Raw genomic sequence first — 18947 nt, forward strand, 5'->3', positions numbered from 1 at the left:
TCCCTCCCCACCCAGGAGTGCTGGGCAGGGCAGTGTTGCAGGTTACCTGGTTGGTCAAGGCTGAGAAGTTCCCACTTCTGCAAACTGTCACACCTGTCGTGAGACACCTCCCTGCCAGCGTCTCCAGGAAGACTCCCATCAGCAAGTCTCAGGGGGGCTGTCTGCCTGCCTCCTCCTGCCCCCCCAGCTTTGTATATAACCACAGGTAAAACCAGACCTCACAAATATTTTTTAAAGGCCGAAAGTCAATAAACACATTTGTTGTGATAAATGCACACACATACAAAAGAAAAACATATCTGATAAGGACACAGGGAAGAGAAATGATTATGCACTAAGTTGAAACACTAACATTAAAAAATAGTGAATGAGAATATTTAACACCCTTTAAAAGACAACAAGACATAATACTGCATGTGACTGTTTCTAAAATTCTGTTCTTTTTCTGTCTCATTTTGTCTCTCTTGAACGAATGCTTTGAAAGAAGATACCAGGGGGTCAAGTTCCATTGGTACCTTAACAGACGACAGTTTCCTCTTGAGGAATGAAAAAAACAAATTATGATTAAAAACAGGTCTTTAACAAGCCATCGTGAAAATGTAGTTTTGTTTTCCGGATTCATTTTTTTTTTTCTTCTGGCTGAGAGCAGGGCTTTCAGTGGCAAGACAGGAGTAATTGTGAAAGGAAGGAAAAAAGGATGGTGATATAAATCAGCAAAGGTTAATGACTGGGATGTGAAGGGGGGACTTGTTTACAGAAATAGTGTGCAATTTAAAATTTACAAGAGATTTAATGCCACTGCTTGGCAATTGCTAAAACCAACAGCCCAGAAAACAGTGACATTAAGAAAAATATTACAGTTATAATCATCCCCAAATAAGTCAATTAGTGTTAGGGCACGAGCTTGCGATTACTTGACCCATTTGGCTTGCACTTAAGTGAAAAACAATGTCCCCCTATTATGCAGAGATCACTGGATTGTGACCTATTTTGCATCACACGTATTGTACGCCAGCCTCCCTCACAAGGGCTTGGGCTGATGGGGGTGGTTTTCCTTTGCTTGGCATCAAAATAATTCTGACCCTTGACATTTGTAATCATAAAAAAAAAGGGCAATTTATAATTGTGTTGTTTCAAATGAAGGCGGGGGGGAAAAATTCAATCTGCTATTATACAAAAGCAATGACGGCTGTCTTCGGTGAAAAAAGCAACGCAAGTCAATTTGTGAACTTTGGCACCAGACGACCTTTAGAAACACAACAATATACTGAATTTACAAGCAATAGCAGGCCATGCAAATGACCCGGGCCTGGCTGCCTCTGTATTAGAGCTGCAGAGAGCATTATGGAGAATGTTTCCACAAAACAAATTAAGACTGTTACTTAAATGTCACGGCACACTATTGTATTTGGCTACAGATCATTACACCTGATACTAACACTTTTAAAAACTGTAATAACTTGGGAAATATTACATTGAGTGCCCACATGTATAAAGGAAAAGAAAAAAGAGGAGAAAATAGGTTTGTGAAGTAATTTAAACATCACTACTCTACGACTGCAAGGGAAAGGTCAAAATTTAAGTAAGCTGAAAGGAACATGAATGGCAAAATAAAACACACAAACAAAAAGATGGAAAGACCACGGGAATGACTGTGCAAACACAATCAGGGTGCATGCGGCTTTGGGCGAATCGCATTTCCAGTTCTGCGCTGGAGAGGCAGGGAGGCAGGAAGGCTGGGAGGACCCGGCGTGGAGTGGGGAGGGGCCGAGGGGCGGCGTTACCTTCGGTGTTGGTGCTGCTGTTGTGGATATTTCGCAGGCTACCAACACGGTTTAGTTTCCATGCTTTGCGTTTGGCTGCATCCCGAGAGCAGATAGGGGAGAGGGGGAACAAGAGAGAAAACAAAAAGGAAAAGAAACAGATGAAAAGGGGAGAAAAGAAATGTCCAAGTAGCACGTGACGTCACCTCCGGCCTCCCGGCCGGGCCTCACCACCCCAAAGCGCAGAGAAACTCAGGAAGGGCAGAGGAAGGCCAAAAAAGCATCCTTAGCTTTGCTCAGAACCAACAAACGCCCAGGCGAGGAAGCCCATGCACCCCTTTCGCCCTGCTGGGTTCCACACGTGGCTACTCAAGACAGTGCAAAGCTGGTCTTTTCCCTGGGGCCTGGTAGCATCCTTTGAAGGAGCTACGAGGCCGGTCGCCATAAGCCCTCTGATTTGGCAAAACACTGGGAGCCTGTCAAGTCAAAAGGGACTCTAGTGATTAGCCGTTCCTGTGTATGCTACAGACGGTAGGTGTGCAACGCCCAGAGCTGTTAAAAAATGAAGCATTTTCTCCCCAGACGTATTTTGATCTGGACAGGAACCTACACTAGCAAAAGTCGACTACCATCTTGCTGTGGTTGAAGGGTGGTCCATTCTCCTTCCTATGGGGAGGAGGCTGGAGGCTCGGAATGGAGGAACCCAAAGAGCACGTGCCTCCTTAAGCTCTCAGCTCACTGGAGATAGCGTCCGAGAGAAAAAGACAACTACCAAGTTACCCACAGAGCAGCCCTGGGTTCAGAAGTGAAGTGCGGGACAAGTTTAACACGGGCATGACACGCCCACGGCTGACACGGCGTGCTGTGACTAACAGGGGTGAGATGCCCCCTTCCCACCTCCACAGACCCTCTTCTTCACAGACACATCCTCACCACCTCCACCCTCCCAACCCCCGACTCAGGAATGCAGACACCTGTGGCCAAGAGGCTGCCTCCTGCCAGCCCTTCAGAGGAGACACATTGTAAAAAGCAGAGTTAAACAGGGTTTTGAGGAGCAAGTCTTCAGGCTAATGTGGCTAAAGATCCAGCCACAGATCCAAGGGCTGGACGGACAGCGTGGTCGGTGACGGCAACAGTCACCCACGCTCCCGAAGGGGCATGATTGGAGCATCTGTCTCTTCTGACTTCCATAGCCGGGAAGAGAAACTCGTCAAACCTTGCGCGCGGCTTTCGTTGGATAACCACTTGGTTAATGCAGGTAAGAAGCGCTCACCTGGCAAGGCAGGTGTGTGCATTTCCGCAGGTGTGTCTGAAGCTCACCGCAGAAAGCTAGGCTGACCCACTCGGTCACAGGCTGACCAAAAAACGAGGCATGCGCTGGCCAGTGGCCAGCTCTCTCACCCCGAAGCATTCCTGGCTTAGGACAGATTGGCTGTTCTTGCCTTTGGTAGCATTAAGGCCAAAAGACTCAATCTCAACTAGTACGGTGGAGGCTCTGGGGGGTGCCAAGGTCTGGGGGCCACAGAATGACTGGGGTGAGGACCAGGGCTTCACAAGGGGTTCTGCTGCTGGAGCGAATCTCAAGCACTTTGGTGCACACTGGATCGCTTTGGGGTGACAGTATAAGATATACGCGAGAAACAGGAACACTGAAGGGAACCAACGCAATTCCGAAACGGTACTGTATAATCAGTACCGTTATTTTATGTTAATAAGAGTACAAACCAGCTGCGAGTTAGCCGTCACCTGATTCGAAATGAGAAAAAGTGAAGCTATAACTAAACAACTAACAATGACCTTGTGGCTTGAAAACCCAAATAATTTAATAAAAAATGTCTTGGGAATTTGGGGTTAGCAGATGCAAACTATTATATATAGCATAGATAAACAACGGGTCCTACTGTATAGCACAGGGAACTATATTCAGTAACCTGTGATAAACCATAATGGAAAAGAATATGAAAAAGAATGTATATATATGTGTAACTGAATCACTTTGCTGTACAGCAGAAATTAACGCAACATTGTTAAGTCAACTATATTTCAATAGAATAAATTAAAAAAAAAAAAGAAATGTCATCTCTAACCTAGTAAGGTTGGTGACTGAGACCCTTCTACAGTATACGCGTCTAAATTTAGTTTTCCATCAGTGGAGAAGTTTCCCTTATCTCTATCTACATCCTTAAGGTATCTTATCTGTAAGGCATCATCCCAGCTAACACCACACATGGCAACGGGGGAGTTTCAGGTACACCCACTATTACAAATGTCATTCAAGACAAAGGAAACCGGTCACAGTTTTCGAGTGTTTACTTTGGAAATGTTCAGTGGATATTTACCGGGTTCCTCGTATAACTGAGACATTCACAGAATTAAGCGTGTGCTTAATTATTTCAATAGCCCGAGCTCTGGCGTCTTGGCCCATGTTGCACAAGTTCCAGAAAGTCGTAGCCACAGAGGCTGCACTCCTCAGTGGAAAAACTTACCTCTTTCTAAAGCATTTACATATAAATAGGCAGAATCTGGGCTGGGCACCTCTGTGCAAGGGAGGGGAGCTCTGGTGCAGAAAACCTCTTTCCTGCCTGCTTTCCGCCTTGCATTTTTCATACCCCAGTCTCCCATTACCATATGGATATATAAGCAGGAAGTGAACTTGCAGCCTGGTTTTCTATTAACCTATTGATGAAATAATCAATTTTAATGTGTAAAATGTCATGCCTTTTTCTTCCTCTTAAACAAATGGACTTTTTCTGGCTGATACCAAGGTCCTGAGACGTGCATTTGTCTCCTGGGGCATTGATTGCTCTAAGTCCACTTGTTTAGAAGCTTCTCAATGGGAAAATACAATCATATTATCATCAATAAAATCTCTGGTTATGTGCAATGCTGCTGCCTGGATTCACCACTAAAGGAAATGAAGACACCGCACCAAACGGACGGACCCAGGAATTATCCAACCTGCTGCCGCGGGCTGGATGCCTAGCTCCACTGACCAGCACACACCATGGCCATCATGCTAGCAGCACCCCGTGACCGCAGGCCTTTGGAATAGACGGTGATTCTTTTTTTAAAAAATAAACTTTATTGTTTAGAGAAGTTTTAGGTTCACAGCAAAACTGGATGAAAAATACTGAGTTGCCATGTACCTGCTATCCACTCCCTACTCACCCCACACACAACCTCTCCCAATATCAACATCCCACACCAGAGTGGTACATTTCTTAGAATAAATGAACCTACACTGACGCATCATTATTTCCCAAAGTCCATAGTTTACATGAGGGTTTGCTGTTGGTGTTACTCTTTCTGTGGATTTGAACAAATGTATAGTGACACGTATCCACCATTATAGTATCATACAGAAGACTTTCACTGCCCTAAAAATCTTCTGTGGTCTGGCAACCACTGATGTTTTCATTAGTTTTGCCTTTTCCAGAATGTCATATGGTTGGAATCATACAGTATGCAGCCTTTTCAGATTGGTTTTCTTCGCTTAGTCATAGGCATTTAACTTTCCTCCGTGTCTTTTTAATGGCTTGATAGCTCATTTCTTTTAGGCGCTGTATAACACTGCCCAAACTTGGAAGCAACCGAGACGTCCTTCAGTAGGTGAATGGATAAATAAACTATGGTAATCTAGACGGTGATTCTTGAGGACTTCGTGTGGACTAGCTCAAATGACGAAATTTTCTGGATAATTTTTATTTTGACTAAAAAATTTTGTTTTAAAAAATATTTCAGGAATATAGTTTCTTTCTTTTAAACAAAGATTAACTTACTTTGCTTTTCTCACTCATGTTATTTCTCATGAAACATTACTTCAATACAAGAATCTCCCCTGGTTTTGGACAAAAAGGCAGCAGACTGTGGGCATTCCATCAGTGTTTTCCATTCTGCTGTTCTGCTGATTGGATAAACAAGAGTCTCTTCTGTGAGCAAGTTGCCACGATGCCTTATATATAACTATTCAAATGGCATCATGTCTCAGCATCTTGTCCAGTGTTTGAGAACATGCATACACCTCTCAATGGACACAGAACCCCACAGCACGTAATCCCAGATCTAGTGCAAACTAACTGTCATTCCCAATGCAGATGGTGAGATGGGCCACTTCTCCCTGCAGCCTGCAAATTAAATGGAACTTTCTGAACCCAAGTCTGGGTTGGCAGAAACGTCTGCACACCCAAAAAAGGGAGCCTTTAGCAGGACAGTGTAGCATCCTCCCCATAATGGTGCCAAAACATGAACCGTGAACTTGGGTTAAACACCAGACTACTACATGAATATCACAGCAAGAGGCGGTACACGGGACACACAGCTGATGGTTGAGAATTAAAAACAGAGGAGGAGGTGAAACTCGTCATTAGGTTACTTGGAAGATATTTTCTTGGGATTAAAATTTCGCAAAAGGCAGGTGAAGACAGTACAGAGACTCATGCCCCACATGATAAGAAAACACAAAGTTTACCGCCCTATGGTAACAGTGGTATTGTCACTTCCCCTTAAAATTAATAAAGAGCCCTCTTGCATATGAACACTGAAGGTGTTATTAAAACCGAAATTTTAAGGCGATCTTTGAATTACAAAGGGAGGAAAAAGAGAGGTGACTTTGGTACTAACGGTGACCAGTATAGGAGGCGTGTGCACTGGGGGATGTCACGGGACACTGTCCCCTCCTGAGCGCAGCCCTGAGGTCTACATTCTGCACTGATTAATTTTCTGGGGTAGTGGGCTACCAGATTGGCAGGTGGGTGGCTGTGACCCAGATCATGCAGGTCCCAACTGCTGCCCGTCCTGAGTCGTACATCTAAAGAAGAAAAGCTGATATAAAGCTGAATTCACAGAACATTTCTCTAAGGTGTCTGGGAGTTATAAATGATGATTTTTGTGCTCGGATGACTGTATGAGGTATGGCACCATACACTCAACTCCTTGAAATTACTAACAGACAGTCACCATCTTTTCAAAGGAAACAGAGAGAAAGGGAAAATGTGCAAATTATGGCTTTTCTACTAAGAGTAGCTGGAATCATTTAGAGTTAACGACTCCCAATTATTACACACCGATTTATTTCTGGAAGCTACAGCTTTTCATACAAGTTCCTGTGATGATCATAAGGCATTTAAAATTTTATTTTAAAGGAAAATTCATTTTGCTTCTCTAAACAGCAACAACAAAATTTTAACTATGGCAAATGAATGTCTGAGAACTAATCACACAGAAGAACTCCAACATGAGAATCCTTTGACTAGCTCTTTATCAGTGGAATAAAAATATTCTGCAGTCTGTTGGCATGCTCAAACGAGCAGGGTTTTATCCTAAACTCTTCCTCCATCCTAGTACCAGGAGACCACAGACTTGTATTAATGCCCTCTCTGGTCTCCTTCTGACAGCGCTCTTTGTTGATTAGATAAATATTCCTCAGATAGCTGATTAAAAAATGATGCAGCCAGGAGCTGTGTGTCCGAGCCTTGTCAGCCATGTTGGATGCTCAAGTGCGCATGAATTACATCCCTGGTGTGAACCGAGCAGGGCTGGCGAAATGCACGCTGCAGCCCTCAGAATCAATTACGAGAACTAATCGGACCTTTCTACCTAGGCAGAAGAAGGGGCTGGGTTGACGAGGGTGTGCCACTCATTTCTAAGACTGTCTTGTCTCAGCACGAAACAAATAACCCTCTCCATTCCTACCAGCGAGTGTAAACTTGTACCTCTTGGAGAAGTCACATGATAACCTCGTTTGATAGCACTGTTCCCTGTCCACATCGGATGTGTATTTATTTATTTGCAGAGATGCCATCAGTATAAATGCCACGTGTGCAGGGGGGACTGCATGGGCTCCTTGGAGCATTGCAGCCGGACTGTGGCACCAGGATGCTGGATAAAGACAGTCCCCCAGGAACCTCTGCAGGCAGGGTCGGATTCTGCTGTGGTTTTGTGTCCCTTCCACTTTACTGCGCCTGGTGTCCCGCGATCTTTTGTCGGTGCAATTTCATTGTGAGGTTAGAGATTGGAGATTTCTTTTGTGCCGGCCATCTGAACATTCATGTGCTCAACAAGACTGGGTAAATGTTCTGTTCTTTTATAAAAAGGCAGTGGGTTTTTTTTTTCTTTTTTTTCCCATAAGATGCAACCCCGAAGATTCTTCCACTATGTGAACTCACTACTTTAGCTGTGAAGGGGCTTGACATAATGGTCGCTTCCTAGAGGCTACCACACAGAGAGGTAGTCATGTTGAAACGTCCATTAAAAGGGCCTTTGAGAGGATTAAACAAAACCTGAGGCCAAGCAAAATAGGACAAATGTGCAGGAAGCAAAATAACTTCATCCTTCCCCGTTTCCAGCAAGACGAGTGTTCTTTTCGTAATTTGAAGTCATAGGACACAAGACGAAATGCCAAACCAAACAGAACTCCGAAATAAGGAATCGACCCTAATTAGACAACTTTAATTCCATTTCCAATAACTCATAACTGCTTTCTTAACAGCCAATACAATTTCTGTATCGGGGGCTTCTTTACAGCTCTTAGGATTTGAAAACTGCCGAGGGCTTCCACACAGTGGGCTAATGTAGACGCGCACAGAAAACACCATTAACCCTGGAAAACATGGAAAATAAAAACGAAACAAAAACTCCAGGATACGCCATAAAACCAGAAGTTCCAATTAGGTGGAGCGTTAGTTTCCCTTTCGGCCTAGAAACATACTGAGTTGCAGAGCAAGGGTTCAAGTGTACCCAAAATTAATTGGGTATTTCAGTTTGACACCGAGAGTATAACTTTCAATAGGGACTGAAATTAAAAAAGTGACTTCAAGTAGAATATCCCCATTTTAGCTTTGGCACAATTCTCAGATGGAGATGAGAAATACATCAGTACATGATGGAAACTTCTTTCCATGTCTTCAGGGAGTAGCTACTCATTTTGAGAAGGGGAGGCTTTTGTGGGGCAGGGGGTGGCTTGTTAGGATGTTGAAATCGGGGCTCCCTGGCCTCTCAGCATCACTCTCTCTTGGGATGTGATAAGGGTGTGAGAACAGAGCCCACCCGTGACTGTTGGGTCCCCAGCATCACGAGGAACACTGCTTTTTTTTTTTAGGCCTGGTTTCTTAGCGAACAGGGTAATGTATACCCTAATCCTTCCGTAGTATAGGGCTGAACACGTGGCATTCAAAATAGAAACAAAGGGCTTCCCTGGTGGTGCAGTGGTTGAGAGTCCGCCTGCCGATGCAGGGGACACAGGTTTGTGCCCCGGTCCGGGAAGATCCCACATGCCGCGGAATGGCTGGGCCCGTGAGCCATGGCCGCTGAGCCTGCGCATCCGGAGCCTGTGCTCCGCAACGGGAGAGGCCACAACAGTGAGAGGCCTCCGTACAGCACAAAGAAAAAAAAAAAAAAAAAGAAAGAAACAAAAAGTAAATCAAATTCTCACGTAAGCAAAAAAAGTGAGGTTCAAATCAGTTTGTTCAAGCTGGATGATGTGTGTGAAGATCATCTTTTGTAAGATCTGTGAGCAACTGTGCTCACCCAGGCAAGCAGGGGAAGCGTCTGGGAGAGGTGGAAGGTCTCCCGACCTGTCCCCATCTCGTGCCCTCTCTCTGAGGGCCGGCTGCTCTGAGAAGTGGTAGGCAGGCCCAAGGCTAGCAGTGCTGGGAGGGGAAGGCCGGCACACGGGGACCACCTTAGGCTTTCTGAGACTGAAATGAGTGATAATGGGAAACATTCGTCTTTTCTTTTTTCCTCTTTCCTTCCTTCTTCTTTTTCTTCTTCTCAATCTCCTCCAATAGAATACATGGCAGGCCTTTTTTCGATTTTTTTTTTTTTTTAAAAACACAACATCTTTCTCAGCAATTCTAGAAAAAAGTTTTTTAATAAAACTTCAAATTGCGCTATCACATTTCAAAGGCAATGACCAGTTAGAGTAACTAATCAAAGGCATAATGATTTAATGACTGCTGCTCGTGCTCCCTGGAAGGGCTGTAATTGAGGGGCTGTGATCACTGGACCACCAGCTTCAACAATGGCAGACATTGCATTTGATCTGCCATCTCTGTAGTTGACTTCCTACAACCACCAAGTGAAATGATACCCTTTGGGGTTATTCAGTCCATCATGTTCCCCCTGTGGCCATCTGAATCTGAGAAGACTGGTGAAAATATCTTCTAGAAAACATTTTTAACATTTTGCATTTAAAGAAGGACTTTGGGGTTATTCAGTCCATCATGTTCCCCCTGTGGCCATCTGAATCTGAGAAGACTGGTGAAAATATCTTCTAGAAAACATTTTTAACATTTTGCATTTAAAGAAGGACTTCACCGGAAATTCTCAATAGCATTCTGATTTGTGGCTTGAGAAATTCTGGAAGCCATAAGATCCTTGGTACTTACTGAGTCAATCAAGTACAAAGATCAGAGTAGGAAAACAAAAGAAGAATTCGAAACTTTTGATTCTTCTTGTTATTATGGAAATACATTCCTTTAAACACTAACAGATTTCTTCCCCCTAAAACTGCTTGACTATAACTTCACAACTTCTTAGCGTGCTCCTTGGTTATTGTGAATGATTAAACAATGTCGTATTATCCAAGGAGGGCCTGGAAAAGTACTGCAGTGCCGACACAACAAAATAACAAATGTCTCATTTCTTTCATTTAAAAATAATTTAAATACATTAACTTTATTCAGCTTCCAGCAGGAACACGTTAGATTACTTGAATATTATTGCAGAAGCAAAATTAATTTCATAGCAGTATAATATTAAGAATAAACCATGACTAATCTAACTACGCCTTCCATTTTCCTTTTAAATTTCTTATCCATATACATATGTAATTATCACACTTGTAAGTATAGCTCTGACAGACCTGTACTACTTTTGTATGTAAGGTGTTACAGTTACCAGAGTTTTCAAAACTATCCCTTTTAACAGTTGCATTGTGGAGTTAAAATATATCACAGTTGTAGCCATTCCTTACTGTTAAACATTTAGTGATTTCCAATTTTATGCTATTAAAGATACTATAATCTGTTTCACTTAATATAGGTACAGATAATTACATATAGAAATATTTATATATATGTGTATATACATGCTAGAATACACACATGTATTTCTTCTCTTTGCTAAGTCTGCTGAGAAGACCAAGAAGAAATGACAGCTCAGTAGCAACAAGCATACCTAGACCCCAGATCTTGGTTTCTTATACCATTCTCCAATAAACAGAACCAGGGGTCCTTTGGAGAAATGGCTAATTCTAGGACTGAGACAGGAAACATGCAAGATGAGCCTGAAGCATCTTGTAGTTCTAGAAAGTAAAGAAGTGCTAAGACAAACAGGTAAACAAAACCCACCTTGATGGGGGTAAGGACAAGAGGGCACGGGAGCTAAGGGAAAGAGCTCCCGAGGGCTGGAGCTGGAACAATTTGAGCATGAAGAAAAACAAAGCAGTACTGGATTATAACCTCAAGTATAAAATAAATATCCAAGAGTCCATGCTCATATAAATGACTGAATAAATTAATAAATGGGGAGAAGAGGCAAAGCTTCCATGCAGAATTTCAAAGAGTTTACATAGGTGTCCCACCTAAAGGAGGTGGTACATAACTCTCCACTGCTTAACTGAGGGCTGTGCAGAGAGACCTCCCCGCAAAGCGGAGAGTGTGGAAGTGGGGATGGGGAAGGGAGAAACCCACAGTGGAGGAAACTGACAAACACAACCTCAAGCTAGGTGATCAAGGTCAACACTGACAGTCACAAGTCACGTTGATAGTGTGTACCCTCAATATGATGTGATGAAAAGGGCACTTTATCTCTGTGGTCTTCCTTCACCAAACCTATAACTCCAGACTGATCCTGAGAAAAATATCAGACACATCCCAACAGAGAGGCATGCTACCATATGCCTGACCAGTACTCCTCAGAATTGTCCAAGTCATCAAAGACAAGGGAAGCCTGAGAAAATGTCCCAGCCAAGGGCAGCCTAAGGAGATGTGAGGATTGCATGTCATGAGGCATCCAGGATGGGATCAGGATGGAACAGAGAGACGCATTAGGTAAAAACTAAGGAAATCTGAATAAAGTACAGACTTTAGTTAACATTTATATATCAGTATTGGTTCATTAATTGTAAGAAATATACTAATAAGTTCATTAATTATAAGAAATATATCATACTAATAAAAGATGTAAATAGGGAAAATTGTACGTGTGTGTGTGTGTGTGTGTGTGTGTGTGTGTGGTGTATCTGTACTATCTCCTCAAATTTTCTGTACCTCTTACATTTTTCTAGAAAATAAAGTTTATTAAAAATACTATAATCAGCATCTTTGGGCAGGAATTTTTTGCCTCCCAATTATTATTTTTTTATTTTATTTTATTTTATTTTTGGTATGTGGGCCTCTCACTGTTGTGGCCTCTCCCATTGTGGAGCACAGGCTCCAGATGCGCAGGCTCAGCAGCTATGGCTCACGGGCCCAGCCGCATGTGGGATCTTCCCAGACCGGGGCACTAACCCATGTCCCCTGCATCGGCAGGCGGACTCTCAACCACTGCGCCACCAGGGAAGCCCTCCCAATTATTTTAATTGTTTCCTTAGAATAAAATGCCAGGAGTAATATTACCAAATGAAGGGAATATTCTCTAACTTGGAATATATACGGAGAGAACTATCTCATCACAATATATCATTTATTCTACTCACTAAATCCACTTTTACAAGCTAAAGACAATTTGAAATCTTAGTGTGGCATCAATATTACATGTCACATGTGCCACTGAAGTTCTTAACAACTTGAACGCCTACCCCAACTGGCAGTTGTGTGAAAAGATGTGCTATTTGATTTATGATTGTGAAGGTAGCTTTCAGAGTATGTTTGCTAACTAATATTCTTTAGAAGCAATAATATACCAGTGCTGGTTCTTTGGGTTACCGTGCTGTCCCCTTGTATTTCATTTAGAATTGTTGACCTCTCAATTTTTTTCCCCTTTAGTGGATTAAAATGTATATTTAATAAAAATGTACCATGTTTGAACAAGTTTCCAGCTAACTTCCAGGATTAGCTTTTAACAATTAAAAAATGAGCTTTGATCCACTGAGAAAAAAGTGTTTGTGCTCACGTTGAATTTAGATCTCAGCCTCTAATCAGCACATAAAATCGTCTTTTAAATAAATGTGACAGGGTTTAATAAAATTAAAGAGGAGAGTCATGCTAAGCTGGCTTCCTGAGATTCATCTGTGGTGACTTACCTATTCCGGGAAGGTCTGAACTTAAGAACGGCCTTAAGACTTTTGTCAGGAGACCAAATTAGCATCTTTTAAACGGGGATAAACAGTGATAGTTATATACGAAAAACAAGTTTCTAATCACTAGTGCATCCAGAAAATACGGTCCAAAATACATATGTTTTACTAGGACACTCGATATGAGGTGCTATTCTCACCAATGCCCATTTCGTATATAAAAACCCCAAATAAACTGCAAGAAAAAGAAATACTAAACTGACTATGTCACAGAAGTACCGAGTTCAAGGCCTGATGGTTTTAAGGTTTTCAACCATCACTTTCATGAATGGATAGGGAACATATAAATCTGTACCATATACGTATGGTATTATATTATAGTATTATTTAGGTTAAAAAAAATCCCGTATTATTTAAACTTCTCTAATTCTTTGGGGGAGACAGTGATGTTTTACAGAGTGGGCAGGACATGTAAACTGCCAAGAAAAAAGCATCAGGACAACAATGCACCGCTCCCTTCAGGGAGGAGAACTGGCTGCAGGGTGTGTGTCTGGTCTCAGTGGGTTAATGACTGAATTTGATCAGTGTGGCGTCTACACTGCTTCCTTCCAGAAGTGCCAGGTGTGAGGTACGATGAACAGGTGGGGAGTGGGCTAGGAAAAGCTGGTGCTCAGGACTCTCGCCGCCCTAGCCAGCAGCAGCGCAGGGTGGTCGTGGGGTGACTGGGGCTCTGTGACAGGTCCCCTTGGCATCAGCTCCATCCCAGAGCTGCCATGAGGAGTAAAGCAGACAACACACCAAGAGGGGCAGAAAGTCTGTGGGCTCAAGACCACTCTACGTACACAGATGCATGGACAGAAAGTCTCAAACAGAAGGACACGAGGGAAGGCAACTCCGGTTGACCCTGTTATTTGACTGATTTTCTAATGAACTTCTGCATTAGTTCTGTGGACCCCCAACTCTCCTCTTTTTTTTTTTTTTTTCAGTGAGCAAAGTAAAAGAAGTGCTGGAAATAGAGCAGGTGTCTTGAGGGTGTGCTTCCAATCCAGCCACTCTGCCCCTCCTACTCATACAGATTTCATTCTTAGGAAGCACAGTCATTAAAAAAACAATCTGAGGACATGCTGAACTCAAGGCAAGAAATAGTATAAATGGAGTGAAATGTGTTAATGAAATAGCTTTCCATAACTTTTGGTAAAGTTCAATAATTTTATGAAGTCCAGCCATGCAGCATGGCTCCTATGGCAACATCCATCTCCCTCTTTTTAATGTTTAAATGCCCCATCCAAGAGGTACAGAGGGATGCCATGAGTTCCATCCTTCAAAGGCCAAGGACCTCCAACGAAGAGAAACAGATGAAAGGCTTTCTTACCAAAAAAACTCTGTAACAACAGCTGATGACGCCGCCATAGGGGGTGCTGGTGACACTATTTGTGAACATATTCTTTTCACATCTCTTTTGTCATAAAACTAGAATTTGAAGCAGTTTATGAAACATACAGTAGCTCTCTCACACACACAGGAGGGTTGGAGCGAGGAATTTCAACAGAAGACACTACTAGAATTAAAAGACCAGAACCTTTCATTTGAATGGACTTAGAATTTTTCAGATATCAAGAAGACAGGTTTTTTTACTACGTATCCTGGAGATGGCAATGGAGTAGCTGGAGCAGCTTAGAAGGTCTCAAAATGACATCTTCTTAAACAATAAACCAAACATTTTAACAGGCATCAATATATAATCAACCACTAACCATACAGTATCTGGACACAGGTGCTATGGGAATTGAAGGTGCAAGATATGGCCACAGCTCTCAAAAAAATGTACGACAGAGAAGAAAAAATACAGATGATTAATCTTAAGATAGTACAGAGATATTTCTGAAAGTTGTAGAAATACAGTTCAGAATGATTTCTGGAATTATAATATTTTATAAGTCCTTCATTAAAGGCACTATGCATGTTGCTATGTACACACACACACACACACACACACACAAGCACACACTTCTCCATTGCTGGCCACGTAACACTCTACTAGAATCATCAAATAAGACCCCAGTGATATATAAATTCAGTGATGTTTCTCTTCTACTTTTAACTAGTGGTAGAACTATATTTTCTGATAAACTCAACTTGGGTGAAAAGGTAACAACAAATTGGCAGAGATCAATCTCTCCCAGCGGTCCCCAATTTTTTAAAAATATGCACTCCCTTCTGGATGACAATGATTCAGCGACATTCTAAAATGATTTTGCTTCCTGTCAATCACAATGTCAGTACACATACACTTCTGTCTATACAGAGGACACCTGGACTCAAGACCCCTGGCATCTCCAGAGGTCCTTTATCCGCAGGCTGGGAGCTATGGCTCCATCCTCTTTCCTCCCTCCAGATAAACTGGGTTTGATGACCAACAGGAAGTCCCAAAGGGGCAGCCTGAGAGTCGGCAGGGCTTGGCTCTCCAGCTGATGCTTCCATCCCTGACTTAGGGGCACGCAGGAGCAACATCACCTCTCTAATCAAGACGGTTGGCATTTAAAGGGCAAATAAAATTAAATAAAAGGCAGGGTGGGAGGTCAAAGAAAAATGCCCACCCAATGACTAGAAACCATGTCAAAGCGTAACTTTAAAAATCAGAAGACATACATCAGACACTTTACTGCTCTCCCTTCATCAAGCTGCCATGACTGGCGAGTCTGGCAACCTTCCCGGGGAGAGCTGGGCATCAAAGGTGTCCTCACCTCCCGTGCAGATGCCGGGTGCCCGCTCAGCCAGCAGAAGCTCTGAGTGGTTAAATACGGATGAGTGAATGACAATGGCTGCTACTAATCGTTTATTGAATAATGAAACTGACACAACTGATAAAAGGTTTCAATCTTGAGAAAAATGATTGATCGTTTTTCAGTTTACTGGCACTGCCATTTGTGTGACAAACGGTTGGAAAGCCCCCAGTTAATCTCCGCACACCTCCAGCCTGAAAAGGCAGCTCCAGCCTGAGCATCAGGTAATCAGGAACAGCTAATACCACGGCTGCGCTGAGCCAGTGAGGGCTAAATACTGGTGTTTTATCAAGGCTGATCTCCGAATCAATTTGCACAATGGATTTTTCTTTTTCTTTTTTTTTTTTTTTTTGGCGATGGGTGAGGGAGAGAAGAGACAGAGAAAAGAAAGAGGTACAACAAGAAAGAAAGATAAGGCACAGCTAGAGAGAGCACGGTCCTAACACGGAGAAATGGAATTGTCAGTAGGATCAAAGCATAAATGACTTTGGATCGTCTCTGGATGGCAGATAGATTTTCTCCATGGCAAAGTCTGATCTGCGGCATCAAAGCGCCCTATCAAGGTTGTTTGTCACCTGAGAGTGCAGGGCTGCTGTGCGCAGAATGTTCCTTCCACCCATGAGGAACAGAGGCTGTTTATTCTTTAGGTATATTTTGTTCTGTTTTTCTATGGGTGGGTTGCAAGTGGGGGGCAGTGTGGCTTTAAGGACATTAAAGATTTTATTTATATACAACACTCAGAAAAACACACTTATTTCTATGGTATTACATGTTGCGTCTTATTCTAATTTTGGTAAAAATCAAATCAATTCAACAGGCTCTTCCCCTGAGAAACTGACATAACATGAAAACCAGAACAGCTTGGCGTTTTGAGCCCTCTTCTGCTGCTTGGTGCCTGTGTCATCAGACTGGGGGGAAAGTAATTAAATAAGATAATGCACAGTGTAATTAGTATAGAGTTGGCAGAGAATAAACAGTAAATATTAGCTATGATGGTGATGATGATGATCTACTTCTCAACTTTCAAAACAGAAAGGAACAAGCCTCTACTTATACTATTGTCATATCAATCGGTAAATTTAAGATGTACATAAGTGCAAGCACGACAAGATTTCAGTTACAGGAACAGAAATGAATTTGAGGTCCATCTTATAAATTACATCATCTCCATTGGCTATTCTACAGCATGAAAAAGTTGGGAAAGACTTCTAAATGTAACCAGGAATTTCAGGAATGCATAAAAACACAGGCAGGAAAAAAATGCTAAATGCAGTGGATTTCAAAGATAGGCATTCTCTAAGATGACCGTGTTTGCTGAGATGAGAAAATGAAACTAAAGGGTTATTAATTAGGACACATATGGAAAGTGTGTTATATAACTTCAGGTGATAGATAAAGGGTATTTTAACCCAAGCACCGAGTCCTGGAGGAATTAGAGGCTGTGGATCGACGTCTAGATGGAGACGCTGGGGAAGGCGTCTGTACTAGAAGCACCGCCTTGAGGGCCATCATAACCTTCCTTCCAAGGTTAAATAAGTTAAAGGAGGGTGGGGGTTCTTTTCCTTTTTTTAAAATGGAGGGCTTCTCAGAGCCCTCAAGTTGCTAATGTGCATCTAAAACTCCAAGATGGAGCTAGACTAAACAACACTCTGAAAACTTTTGTCTTTCAGAGCATCTTGTTGGATTCATGCTCGATAACACAAACTTTTGGAAAACACTGGTTTATATCACATAAAACCATCCTTATCCAAAAGAAATACTTCGGAAACCAATTAGTACCTCCAAGTAGGCCCTTCAAGGTGCTCTTCTTTTTCTACCTGGTGGACGAGCATCCATGAGGTACACACCACGGACGTGCAAGGTGCTGGGCTTTCTGGGGACACGAGCACATAGGAGGTGTGTCTCCTGCCTTCTCGGGCTTTCCGTCTAGTGGAAGGGGCAAGACTAGCCCATGTGAAATGTTTCAAACCAAACATGTCACGGACACAATACAAGGCTGCCCTGTGGCAGAAAGTAATTGTCAACCGAACTGCGTACAGCAACATGAGTTGAGGAAAAGATCATTGTGCCCCCTGCCCTCCCCCTTCCCCCCTCCTCCACCAAGGGTCAGCCTTTTTAGCTGTACAACCGTGAGCTGTGGGCATTTTATACATCTTGCTGTCAGTGCCAAGGGAAAGAAACTCCAGGTAGGAACTAGAGTGTCTTAAGATGCAGAGTCTTTGGTAAAGTTTCATTTTCAGGCCATACACATGAAAATCCATGTCTTAAAATTAGGAAGTTTTTCTTCACCCTTAACAGTAACTTTTGCCACTATTTTACCAGGGACCTTCCATGACCTTGTCATGATGGTGGTCATGACAGTGCAGACATTTCTAGGTTTGCCTCTGTGGCCGGACAGGCTCCCCAGCCCTGGACGAACTGCAGGCAGACGGAGCATGGTTCACCCAGGAGATCCACCAAAAGGGGCCGGAAGAGCCCAATGAGTGGGACCCACGTCTGCGTGGCAACAGCTCTTACCCACCCCAAAGTGCACGGGGAGTGTGCACTCTCCCTGGTGCCCACCTATGCTCACGGACCCACAGGTGGGTAGGACATTAGCGGGCGGGGTACTCTGGGTGAGCAGAAGAATCAGCTTAAAAATTTCATCCATGCTACTTAATGGAATAACCTCTAGTGGTTACTGTCAACAACCTCTGAAAGAAAGACAAATATCATATGCTATCACCTATATGTGTTATCTAAAAAAATGGCGCAAATGAACCTATTTACAAAACAGAAATAGAGTCACAGATGTAGAAAACAAACTTATGGTACCAAGGGGGAAAGGGGAGGGGAGGATAAATTGGGAGATTGGGATTAACATATACACACTACTATATATAAAATAGACAATCCACAAGGACCTACTGTATAGCACAGGGAACTCAATACTCTGTAATGACCTATATGGGAAAAGGATCTAAAAAAGAGCAGATAGGGCTTCCCTGGTGGCACAGTGGTTGAGGGTCCGCCTGCCGATGCAGGGGACACGGGTTCGTGCCCCCGTCTGGGGGGATCCCACATGCTGCGGAGCGGCTGGGTCCGTGGGCCATGGCCGCTGAGCCTGCGCGTCCAGAGCCTGTGCCCTGCAGCGGGAGAGGCCACAACAGTGAGAGGCCCGTGTAC

The 18947-nt window shown here is 43.1% G+C and overlaps 1 protein-coding gene across 5 annotated transcripts in view; it reads right to left on the reverse strand.

Annotated features, from left to right (window-relative positions):
* The window catches only part of AGAP1 (ArfGAP with GTPase domain, ankyrin repeat and PH domain 1), a 564902-nt gene that overhangs the window by 83477 nt on the left and 462478 nt on the right, over positions 1 to 18947 (reverse strand). For 2 of the 5 annotated variants that reach the window (XM_060107326.1, XM_060107324.1), the window contains one exon: positions 1785 to 1859. The exons of the other annotated variants lie outside the window; for them this stretch is intronic. In XM_060107326.1, the coding sequence (XP_059963309.1) occupies positions 1785 to 1859 (75 nt within the window). The remainder of the gene's footprint in view (positions 1 to 1784; positions 1860 to 18947) is intronic. 5 annotated transcript variants of the gene reach the window in all.

The sequence above is a fragment of the Mesoplodon densirostris genome, chromosome 8 (genome assembly GCF_025265405.1).
Source record: "Mesoplodon densirostris isolate mMesDen1 chromosome 8, mMesDen1 primary haplotype, whole genome shotgun sequence".
Lineage (NCBI taxonomy): Eukaryota > Metazoa > Chordata > Mammalia > Artiodactyla > Ziphiidae > Mesoplodon > Mesoplodon densirostris.